The sequence below is a fragment of the Sinocyclocheilus anshuiensis genome, unplaced genomic scaffold (genome assembly GCF_001515605.1).
Source record: "Sinocyclocheilus anshuiensis isolate Anshui unplaced genomic scaffold, SAMN03320099.WGS_v1.1 scaffold476, whole genome shotgun sequence".
Taxonomy (NCBI): Eukaryota; Metazoa; Chordata; class Actinopteri; order Cypriniformes; family Cyprinidae; genus Sinocyclocheilus; species Sinocyclocheilus anshuiensis.
In genome coordinates this window covers 861439-873406 of record NW_015554139.1, presented here as the reverse complement: position 1 = coordinate 873406, position 11968 = coordinate 861439, and the positions used below count along the sequence as shown (strand labels likewise).

The following is an 11968-nucleotide window of genomic DNA, read 5'->3' as shown; positions in this document are numbered from 1 at the left end:
CTAGGCCATTTCTGAATTTCTGCTCGTTTTGCCGGAAATACAACAGGCATATTCATTCATAAAGCTGAATGGCAGATTTGGCACATTCGGAACAACAAATAAAAAATAGAACTGTATAATTAAACTACAAATATTATAGACCATATGGTTTTTGTCATCTTCTGATTGGTCAACTTCAGATGGATCGCCAAATCGTCTCGTTCAACCGCGCATACGCGATTTTCTCCCGAGAGAAAAAAATCGCCTGCGAGCTCGTACGACAGCAAAAATCGCACCGTGTACGCCTGCCTTTAGGGTTGCTGTATATCGCTTTCAGTGTGAACACCTCTTTAGGCTGTTCAATCAGTACCAGACATTTCTTACATGTGACGTCATTGTTCACATTTGTGTTTGATTTTCATAACATTTGCAATCTGGCTTCATGTTTCACATCTCTCTTATCCTTTTTCGCCCCTCTTGCAGGTCAGAGCAGTTTGTGGACCTGTACAAAGAGTTTGAGCCCAGTCTCATTAACAGTACTGTATACATCATGTCCATGGCCATGCAAATGGCCACATTTGCCATTAATTATAAGGTACTTTAATTCTTACTTTGATGTTAATCGCATATAATGATGCTTTGTAGGACATGCCCATCAGATTTCTATTTAATTTAGAGAAATAGTTCACCCAAAAATGTATTTGTGAAAGGAAAAATGCATTGCAATTGATCACATAACAGCATTTCCTGAGGTCCCAAGTTTGAATGTACAAGCCAGTGTTTTATTTTAATATTGTTTATGAACTATTATAGCACTATTATTATTTTGAATTAGCTGTTTATACTGTTTTTATTTTTAAGTTTTAGTAATTATATGTGCTCGTGTCAATTTATATATATATTTTTTTTACTATCTATTTATTTAAGTAATTTTACTACTTTAACTTCTTTTATTTCAGTTAGTTGCCAGAGCACACTTTTAAAGTTTAAAACACTTTTTAATAGTTTTATTTTACAATAACAACACTGCAAGCGCAGATGAGATTTGAGACCTGCAGCCTAAGATTCAACACTGTCTTGTTCAGGGTCATCCTTTCATGGAGTCTCTCACTGAGAATCGGCCCTTGCTGTGGAGCATTGGATTATCCGGGCTTGCCATAGTAGGGCTACTGACGGGATCTTCACCTGAATTCAATGAGCAGTTTGCCTTAGTGGATATTCCAACTGAGGTATGAGTTCAATACACCACACTATTCACATACTAGAATGTCAGTGGAAAAGTGTTTGTCTTTTAAGCATGCAGTAAAGGCTTGTTCACACCAAGAACGATAACTATAATTATATAACCCTATTAGCATCCACACCAACAGACATTCTGTTTATTATAAGCGTGTGCTGCAGTTTTGTCATCTGTCAATTTAAATGCTCGAGCTCTTTAAAGTCGGGTGGATTCTGATTGCCTGTGAAAGTTTTTATCATTCACCAGGTGGAACAAATTATTCTGTGTGTTGTTATTGTAGTTGTCTATTCTCAAAGAATTAGAATACATAAATTTAAATTCTCAACATAATATTAATTGAGATGCACTAATCCAATTTTTGGATGCTCTATAGTATGCAAATTGGTATTCAGCCTTTTTCGAAGTTGGCCTCTCATGTGTAGCTATTTATAATTAATATGTTTTTCTATTCTTTCTCTTTGCAGTTTAAGTTAATAATAGCCCAGGTCCTAGTTTTGGATTTTGTCGCCGCCCTGTTGGTGGACAGAGTTTTGCAGTTCCTGCTGGGCAAAGGAACCCTGAGGTTGCCTAAATGAACTGTTATTGCCAACAGTCACCAAAGCAGCTGCTGCCCCTCGTGACCAGACTGTAAACAGGCTTTACAGGAACACAGTACTTGACTGGTGGCAAACTCTGCGAGATGCGAAAGGATGGGCGTGAAACTCAATACTGTACACACCCCAGTGTTTCCTTTTTCCTCCCTGTCTCTGCTCTGTCTTAATAATTTAGCTTCATTTTCTTTCTACTGACATCTTTAACCACCCCCTACGCTCTGAAGGCCAAGAAAACTACAGTATTGTGTTGAGGATGAGAGTGCGTTTGAGTGAGGTTGAGGCACACGGTTGTGATTCTGAAGAAGTGTTTCTTTTTTGTTTTGTTTTCATTCGTTTTCATCATTTTGTAAAAAGACAAATCTCAGAAAGACTTATAAATGACCAAAAAAAACTGTTGTTGTGTTATTTATTTCCACGACTCTTTCTTATTAAGACTTATTAAGAATAATGACATGATATGACTGCACAATGTGGTGTGATATTAAATTCTGTATGCTAATGTAATATTTCTACATATCAATATTTCAACAGGCATAGGGTAAAAATAGAGCCTGAAGCTTGTCTCCAGATGAATATTATTTTTCAAAAGAAAATGGTCAGGGAAAGGAAGGCCTTTACATTCAGAAAATGCTGATTGTCAAATTTGAAGATCGCATTAAATATTATTTGCTTTATTTTACATTTATTTTTTATGCACTAATTCCATTTTTTAAATAAATAAAAATAATTATGCCAAAATGGGATGCAAGGACATAAGTAACAGGATTGCAAATGTAGCTTGAATCTGTTCTTCTCAATCTTTTTGATCATATATGGTAAGATATTTCTGCTATAAGCATTTCTTATAAACACAAACAGAAACAATACTTGTTTGAGGGGAAAAATAAAAGAAATGTGTTAACTTCATGTATTTTTTACCATTTAAGTTATTTTATTATTTTTTTATTAATAATAATATATTCATCTGAAAGGTAAGTTGTCCTCTATCCACCTTTGGAAGTTTACTGAGCCGGCTGCTCAAAAGGAAGCTATTACTCAGGGGAAGTTCCAGAAAACGTATATTTCCCATAAATGAAATAAAATATTTGTTTGACATTTTTTCCTCAAAATAACTTGAGTAACAGGCTTGAAGGTTTTATGCTTTATGCAGTAGGCTCTGCAATTTGTGTAAAAAAATTGAGTGTCCACATAATTGTACATCTCGCCTGTTACAATTTTAAGGAATATTTTTTTCATGCTAGGTTCATTTTATATTAGTTAATAGTTTATCAAACATAGTTGTCGCAAACCAAAACATAGGAATCATCATTTCACGCTAATGTAACTTGACTACAGTTCCCAAGAAGCATCACGGCGGACATGAAAGTGGGCGGGGCTTATTTGAGACTGCGCGCGGTCTTTGAAAGAAAATGGCGGAGCTTCAGAGTGGAGGATTCGAGCCGTGAGTGTTATTATTTACAACATGGGGACTATTGTGTATTAAATGTTTTCCATTGACATGTGGTAATTTTGGTATGAAGAATGTCCTTTCATAAAGCACAGCTTTTAGACTAGCGTTTAACGCGGCTGTTGTTGTCAAACAGCTAAACTCGCCATACAAGTTTTTTTTACTTGTTAATGGACAAATACCGTTACAGATGGCCGTTGTTTAAAATACATTACAGTCAACTAGATGCAGCAAACGAGGTTGTGTCATTTCTTCCCTGTGTTGTAATTTTCATGACTATTTAATCTCTCTCGCAGGTTTGATGCCAGCAACATCAGTATTACCAGGGTAAATCTGTTTTCGGTTGTTTTTTAAATTTACTTTTGGGAAACGTTTGGGATCAGTAAACAAACAAAAAAGACTTTTATGTAGCAAATTAGCATATTAAAATCATTTCTGAAGGATCGTGTGACGCTGAAGACTGAAGTAATGGCGGATATCAGCTTTGCATCACAGGAATAAATGACATTTTAAAATCTATTCAAACAGAAAACTGTTATTTAAAATTGTAATAATATTTCACAATATTACCTTTTTACTGTGATCAATTAAATGCAGCATTGGTGAGCATAAGAGACTTTCAGAAATATAAAAAATATTACTGACCCCAAACTTTTGAACGTGTAGTTTAAAAGAACATTATAGCCAAAATCATTATCATGCTTAGTGCCTGTTATATTTTGAGACTGACTTGTTCCTTAGTTATGCTTTTAAAATGTCATTATGCATTATTACAGCTTCCAGTGTCTTTAGTCATGTGAGAAATGCATAGACAACCACAGTATATGTATCTTATGCTGTGTTGTGTTTCCATTTCGTCTGTCTCAACTAGGCCTCAGAAGTGTCTAATGGAGTCAAACGGCCTCATAATAGTAACCACATCTCAGGTCCTCCTCAGAAATCACCTTGTACATCACCTGCTCCTGAAACAATGCAGCATTTAGGAGAGGAGGAACAGCCGGAGGACTCAAAGATGAGCTCTGTTGAGGATCGTATGAGGGAAAGTGTGACCGTTACTGCTCCAGAACGAAGCCCTCGCTCACGGAGGAAATCCTGGAGGAGATCATCCAGAGGCAGACGCTCTCTGCCGGCCTTCTCCAGCTCCTCGCAGCGTGAGTGCTGAATCAAAGTCACTTTCACCAGATATCATGCTGGAGTTGTTTATGATTGTGTTGATTTTCTCTTCTCTTTGTGTCTTTTAGCACTGTGTGAAACCATCAGTCTGTCTTTACCTGATAATGAGAGGCTGGAGATGCTAATTAAAGCGGCTATGCAGGTCTTTAAAATGCATATTATTAAGGAAATTAGATTCAGCTTTGTCATTGTGACCATGAATCCACTTTCTTGCCTTTTCTTCCTGAATCTAACCGTTTATTTTCCTGGTTTGTGTATAGAGGACAGTGAAGAGGGCCAAAAATAGTCTGAACACTGTTCCTGGGGTTGATGCAGAGACACTGCAGGCTCAAGGTAAGTCAGGGTGTTCTGGTCGAGCCAGTTGTTCAGATTTTTACTTGTCCTGCAAACATTTTCACTAGCTTCATCTCAAAGGAATGATTCAAAAATGTTTGAATCAAAGGCTTGGTAAGATTTTTAAATGTTTGATTTTAAAAGGCCTCTTATGCTGGCCAAGGCTGCATTTATTTGATCAAAAAAACAGTAATATTGTCAAATATTATTACAATTTAAAATAGCTGTTTTCTATTCAAATATATTTTAAAATATAATTTATTCTTGTGATGCAAAGCTGAATTTTCAGCATCATTACTCCAGTCTTCAGTGTCACATGATCCTTCAGAAAGCATTCTAATATGCTGATTTGTTGCTCAAGACACATTTCTTATGATCAATGTTGATTTTTTTGATGTTCTTTGATGAACCGAAAGTTGAAAAAGTTTCATTTAACTTAATTTATTTAAAAATATATTTTAAAATATTGGAAACTCTTTAGTAACATTATATGTGTCTTTACTGTCACTTTCAATCAATTTAATGCATCCTTGCTGAATAAAAGCATTTATTTCTTTAGAAAAAAAACCTAAATGCTTATCAATTGCCACTATCCTTCAAGCCTACCCATTTCCCAGCAAGAAGTTTTTAATAATTTAAAACATAATAACATTTAGTATAATAACTTAATCTTTTATATATTTAATATGTATATATATATAATTTAAAAAAAATAAACTTGAGTGGAGAGTGGTAGTGTAATTGGGGAAATGTCATTTTCAACACATTCTTATATTTCTAAGCAAAATGTTTTGTAATTTCAACAAAACCTCATATATTAGGATTCTGCAGAATTTGCAAAAACAGTATTGAGAACATCACCGAAAATGCCCATACTTACTGAATTTTGTACAAAATATAATTCTATTTATAATGAAATTATGTCCAAAATATATGTTGTGATGTATATATGAATGCTATTCACTTCCAGTTGAATCTTTGAATGAAGAGTGGGACAGCCTGACTAAAGACATTAGAAGAGAAACTCAGAATTCACTTCCAACTGTTGAGAGGTAAAAGTCAGTTTTTCCATTTTAATTACATTTATCATTAGTCCTTCAGTCCTGAAGCACACTCCAGTTTATTACATTTCTCTCTCTCTCTCTGTATATGCAGTGACCCTGTTGTTAACGTGACCACTGCACGCATTCAGGAGGACATTAACAGGTAATTCTCTATCTGCTCTCATCCATCCAAGATGTTACAGTGGAAATCTGATTTACTTCATTTCTGTGTTCATCTGCCATGGTAATGGTCTTGTACTCATGAAGGTTACAGGCTGAAAGTATGTCATGGGAGTCGCTATTGAACAAACACCGGAGCAAAGCTGATGAATTAGACAAGTGAGCACAACTTCATAAACACACCAGCACACATATGGATACAGAAGGATGCTCGGATTCATTCTCTTTGAATTGGTTGTTAGCTGTACATCTCTGTCCCATTGCAGATGTGTGGAGCGGGGTGAAGAGAAGGGGGTGCCACTGGACCCATCATGCTTTGCCAAGTCCTCACAGAGTCAGCTCATTCTAAACAAACCTGACTATAAGGCGGTACTCATGGGACAGCAAAAACTACTCAGAAACATGGAGTTAGTGGTGAGACCGTGATGCTTTAGACTTCAGGACTCAAATACAGTATCCATTCAGATCAGAGAGCCATAGAAATCAGTCAGGCCATTAGGTCTGCCAACATTTTCACTAGTCTCATCACAAAGGAATGGAAGATTTTAGCAATTTTTATATTTGCTATGAATGTTTACATTTTTGTTATTAAATGTTATGTTTTCTTTACCATTTTATTGCAACTATATACCGGAGGGGCCCAAACTTTTTACTACAAAGGGCCAAAAATAAAATTGAGGGCTGTGAGCCGAAAGTAAATGTTGCATTATAATATAACTGGGTCAGAAACAATAAAATTTTAATATAGCTAAAAAAAAAATTCATACATTAGTTTGTGCCGTTTTTTTTTTCATGAATTTTTACCTTTATTTACAGAAGACATCCACTAAAATGTTATTCAGTGTAACAAAAAGCTTCAAATCACAAGGTTTTACCCATTTGTCAGCAATACGTTTTAAAAATATAATAATGTATTATGATCACTTATTTTAAGTATTTTTATAAGCACAGGTCAGAATGAGTAGGTTTCATTTTTACATAAATATATCTGAGAGAATTGGTTATTTGTCATGTTCTTTTAAAAACCTGTTTTGAGAGCTGCTGTCATGTGCAGTTGTCTTTCTTCCCAGATGGACTCGCAGTGTTGTATAATGAGGGAACTGCTGTCTTTCCATGAAAAATCACAGCTGCTGCTAATGGAGACCAGCACCAGACTAGGTGAGATACTACCGTCCAAAAGTGTGGGATTAGTACGAGTTTTAAAAAATAACTTTATACCTTTGTTTTCAACATTGATAATAAGAAATGTTTCTTGAGCTGCAAATCAGCATAAATATAGGAATAAATTACATTTATGTAAAAATGTATTCAAATAGAAAACTTATTTTATGTTGTAATAATGTTTCACAATATTACAGTTTGTACTGTATTTTAATTAAATAAATGCTTCTTTCAAAAACAAAAAAATCGTACTTACACAATCACGTGCAAAACATCAGCAACAAATAATGTGGTGTATGAAAAATAGCACTACTTCCGATGTAAAGTCACATGAAATACAGTCCAAGGGGAGCTGCCTTGATTGTGCCAGTTGGTTTTTATTTAGCCCTGTTTATTGCATTAAACACTGGCTTTTGCTTATTTTTCTCACAGCTTCCAGGGCTGGATTTCAGAATCTCCCTTCATCTCCAGTCAGACAGCTGATAAAAGGACCCATATCTAGTGTTTCCTCTTAGTTTACAAAGCTGTAATGACTCCTATAGGATGCTGAGCTTCCACAGAAAAGCTCTGTGTTCTGATAGGAGCATTTTGGTTATGCATTATTTCTTTTTAATCTAACATTTCTACTTTTTGCTATATCAAAATGCATGTCATTTTTATATTAACCAGTAATTTGGATAAAAAGTATATACATTCATACTAGACGTACAGGTGCATAGTCTGCTCTTGCTTTCTCTATGTGGACAGTAATATAAATTGCTGATGAATATTGAATTGTCTTCAATGTCTGTGACTGTTTTGCTTAATGTTCTCGATTTAGTGAGGAAAAGGTTCGGGATGTGTACATGAAGCGCAAAGATGGACACTAGATGGCAGACTAGTTATTCAAAGCTCTACTTTTACACGTGTAGTTTTTAAAGACCGCTGTATAGCGTTTTGTTTTGTACAATTTTTAAGATTTATGAATATAATTAAATGCCTTGACATTTGCTTCAGACCTTTTTTCCAGTTGTCTTGTAAAATAAAACCGTTTTTAGCCCCCAAATGCTTTTAAATAGCCTTTAAATGGACCTGTATGTCTAATGGACTAAGAATGATATTCATTCATCCATCACTGGATTTTTTTCTTCTTCTGCCTGAATGGTAAAATTGAATAAATGGTTTGTGCTGGTGTCTTGTTTCCAGGACAAACATCGCAAGCTAGTATTTATATGCTTTAAGTCATCATTATTAGCTTAAAGAAAAGACAGTGGCCTTTGGGCTTTAGTCATGAGCTCTTTGAGGGCCTTTTAGCCGTCTATTATGTTCTTGTGTCCCGTGACCCCTTCCCCCACACTTCCAGCCCTTGTTCTCTATTCACCATCACATAGGGCTGCTGAGCAAGAAACCGGCTTAGAAGATTTTCCCAGTGATTTCTCCACTTCACATCTTCTCTGTTTATATCACATTTCCATGCCCACAAGACTAAACACGACCTGCTCTGAACTCCCATGGCATAATAACAGTATTTGAGTTTCAACAAAAAGATGTTCGCTCTCAATACTGCGTCCACTGTGATCAAAGAAATTGAAGACAGACGTTTTAACGATCCCAAAAGATAACCTTTAACCGTTTCAATCTCAACAGCTCGAAAACGAGGTAATTTTTCTCTCATGCACACGCGGGCTGATTAGACTTGGCTTGTATTTAGTTTTCTCTGTTAATGTAGGGATGGAGGTGGTGTAGCAGGAGAGTGAGGTTAAGCGTTAGAAGCACTGGGGGTGGCACAGCAAGAGGGATCGATTCTTATTTAGATGAAAATGAGGCTCAGCGCTTGTGGGCTGAGGGTGCATCTGCCTCAAACAGATTTAAGAATACCTATTCACAGTCAAGGGGGGAAAACTATTCTCGTGGCAAATACTTTTAAATTAAATGTCAATTGACAAAGATTAATGTATGCATGTGCTGTAGTAGTTGCCTACGTAGATACACTCTCAAAAATAAAGGTTCTTTATTGGCATCTGTGGTTCCATGAAGAACCTTTAACATCCATAGAACCTTTTAATTGGACGAAATGTTCTTTATCGTGGATATATATATATATATATGGTCCTTATATTTAAGGAGTAGTTCACCCAAAATGAAAATTTGCTGACGATTTACTCACCTTCAGGTCATCCAAGATGTTGATGAGTTGACCAGAAATGTAGCATCACATCACTTGCTCACCAGCGGATCCTCTGCCGTGAATGGGTGCCGTCAGAATAACATCTGATAAAAAACATCACAATAATCCACAAGTAATCCACACGACCTCAGTCCATCAATTAATGTTTTGAGAAGTGAAAAGCTGCGTGGTTGCAATAAACAAATCCATCAACACATTTTTAACTTCAAACCCTTTCTTCGGGGCTGAAATTTTTTGGGTGCACTGTTCCTTTAAATCATGCTCCATTTTCAGTAACTGGTTGAAATTGTTGTGATATTTGTAATAAGCAGAACAAATCTTCATTAATAAATTAAAATTCACATCTTATGCAAAATAGGCATTTGGTGTCTACTAGTTTTAGATTTATATATATAATTTTGTGGTTCATTTTACCACTGTGCTACAGGACCCCATTGTCCATCGTTTAGGAAATGAAAGGAGAAAGATGGAAAGAAATATAGATTTACAATTACTCAATCTCGCAGTGCGAAAGCAACGCTGTGATAACGAGTTCAGGTTACAGTTTGTGCTCTAATATTTTCATTCTCACTTCAGATTGATTAGTGCTAGATTGTAGCCGAGAGATGTGCTGCGCGTCAGCATAAACCAGGACCACTTTTGTCCTATTCCTCTCTGCGCACACATCATCAAACTCCCATTGAAATGCTCCAGGCTGAGTCTCTCCCCTCCACATATTCCAGCACCCATTCATCTGAGAAGCCTGTCTTTTCTTTCCGAGTGATGAACTACCACAAAACGTCCACGTTTGCAAAAAAATAAAACAAATGGGACTACTTATTTTTAATCTGAACTGTCCGTGCACTTGAAAAAAGACATTGATTTAAATAATTGATGTTATACTTAGCCATTTATATGGGGAAAAAAAACATGAAAATAATATTAATAATAACATTTTTGTTAGACAATTAAAGTTACTTTTACTTTGTAATCAAGTGAATACTGTGGAGCTTTTATGAACTTTATATATACATAATTACCAAAAAGGTTTAGAAAACATCATATATATATATATATATATATATATATATATACACACACACACACACATGTGTGTAGAATACATTTTTTTTTACTTTTTGGTAATTAATCTATTTTCTTATGCATAAAGTTATGCACACACTAGACAGGTTGTCATATTTTAAAGGTTTAGTTCACCAAAAAGTGTAAGAGTCTTTTACTCATCCTGATATTATTCCTAACCTGTATGACTTTTGTTCTTCTGCAGAACACAAAGATGATATTTTTAAAAAACAGCTCAGTGTTTTTGTCAATATAATAGAAGTCATTGGTTCAGTGTTGGGGAAAGCTACTTTTAAAAGTAATGCATTACAATATTGCGTTACTCCCTAAAAAACTAACTTGAAAAAGCAACTCAAATATTTCCTTCTAAATTAAAAAGTAATGCGTTACTTCACCAGTTACTTGAAAAAAAGTAATCAGAGTACGTAACTTCCAACACTGCATTGGTTACCAAAACGGTTTCATTATTAGCATTCTTCAAAATATCTTCTTTTGTGCTCCACATTTCCAGTCCTGTGGCCCAGTGGTAAAATGAACCAAAAAAATTCTATATTTAAATGTAAACAGTAGTAGAGACACCAAATGTCTAATCTGAATACAACTTTCTTTTGTGGCACACGAAAAAACTATTTTTTTAAGAGCAAAAATAAATTCAATTTTCATTTTTTTTTAATATACCTGTAAATGACCAAAAGAGTTCATAACAGCTCCTCAGCTAAATATTATAATGTGCAACGTAAATACACCAGTAGCTTGCAATTTACCCAAAGACATGTTATAAAGCTGAGAGTTCTTGTTATTTGTCCAGAACAGGAAGCAAAGCACCATTATCAGACATTTTGAATGTTAGGCAGGTAGGCTCGATTTGCATCTTCTAGGTATTTAATATTTTGTGAAATGATATTAACAGAAATAGTTTTGGTCACAAGGGTTCATTGTGCTTCGTAAAATACAAATACATCCACTGAAACGCCGATAATAGAATCTGGACAATTGTCACTGCACTTAAACCACCCTTACATAAACTTGCCATGGTTTTACTTCAGTAGCACTGCAATTATTAGCAGGCCTGTTAAAGGGTTCATTCTTAACAACCCATTAGGGGAGTGAGTGAATCCATTTCCAATCGTAATTATGGCTTCTAAATACAACAGCTTGTGTGAACCATAGTTACGCTGATCGAAGCACAGCAATGAGGCGCCGTTCATTGTTTTACCTTTGGTTACCATGGTCTTGCACAAATACTTCGGTTCAGCTATGGTTACTAAACAAAAGCCACTTCCACGAAAACCCTGCGTGCGAGGTGTTTGACAGAGACTCTCAAGTTGTTTACAAACGTGCGAGGCGTGCGCGTTCAGCAGCGGCTCTTTTGTGCGCGATGATGACGCACGGGCTCGTGTGTAGCAGCGTGAACGCGGAGTCAGAGGGGGAGAAAGAGCCGCCGAGGAGGGCAGAAACACAAGAGAGGGGCAAGTCTTTCTACGATAGCACCGCGGCTTGGGAGCAAACCAACTGAGTCGAGTTGGCTGGCATGGAGCTGAGCGTTGCCATTCTGAACCGTTTCGAGCCGTCCACCTAAGCCGGGGCATT

The 11968-nt window shown here is 35.9% G+C and overlaps 2 protein-coding genes across 4 annotated transcripts in view; both read left to right on the top strand.

Moving 5' to 3' along the window:
* LOC107670516 (manganese-transporting ATPase 13A1-like) overlaps positions 1 to 2203 on the top strand; it is a 17924-nt gene extending 15721 nt beyond the window's left edge. Inside the window, exons 23-25 of the mRNA XM_016463152.1 lie at positions 463 to 574; positions 1065 to 1208; positions 1684 to 2203. Coding sequence (XP_016318638.1) covers positions 463 to 574; positions 1065 to 1208; positions 1684 to 1794 — 367 coding nt within the window. The 3' untranslated portion in view covers positions 1795 to 2203. The remainder of the gene's footprint in view (positions 1 to 462; positions 575 to 1064; positions 1209 to 1683) is intronic.
* Positions 2204 to 3161: 958 nt separating this feature from the next.
* Positions 3162 to 8146, top strand: LOC107670450 (kinetochore-associated protein DSN1 homolog). 3 transcript variants are annotated; one of them, XM_016463050.1, is made up of 11 exons: positions 3162 to 3253; positions 3556 to 3586; positions 4131 to 4410; positions 4501 to 4574; positions 4693 to 4765; positions 5736 to 5817; positions 5921 to 5971; positions 6076 to 6147; positions 6255 to 6402; positions 7059 to 7146; positions 7582 to 8146. In XM_016463050.1, the coding sequence occupies exons 1-11, from the start codon at positions 3222 to 3224 to the stop codon at positions 7662 to 7664; spliced, it is 1014 nt and encodes a 337-aa protein (XP_016318536.1). In that variant the 5' UTR covers positions 3162 to 3221; the 3' UTR covers positions 7665 to 8146. The 3 variants fall into 3 exon arrangements, with proteins under 3 accessions (XP_016318536.1, XP_016318538.1, XP_016318539.1); XM_016463052.1 differs by lacking the exon at positions 3162 to 3253 and adding an exon at positions 3254 to 3315; XM_016463053.1 differs by lacking the exon at positions 3162 to 3253 and adding an exon at positions 3255 to 3324.
* Positions 8147 to 11968: the final 3822 nt, after the last annotated feature.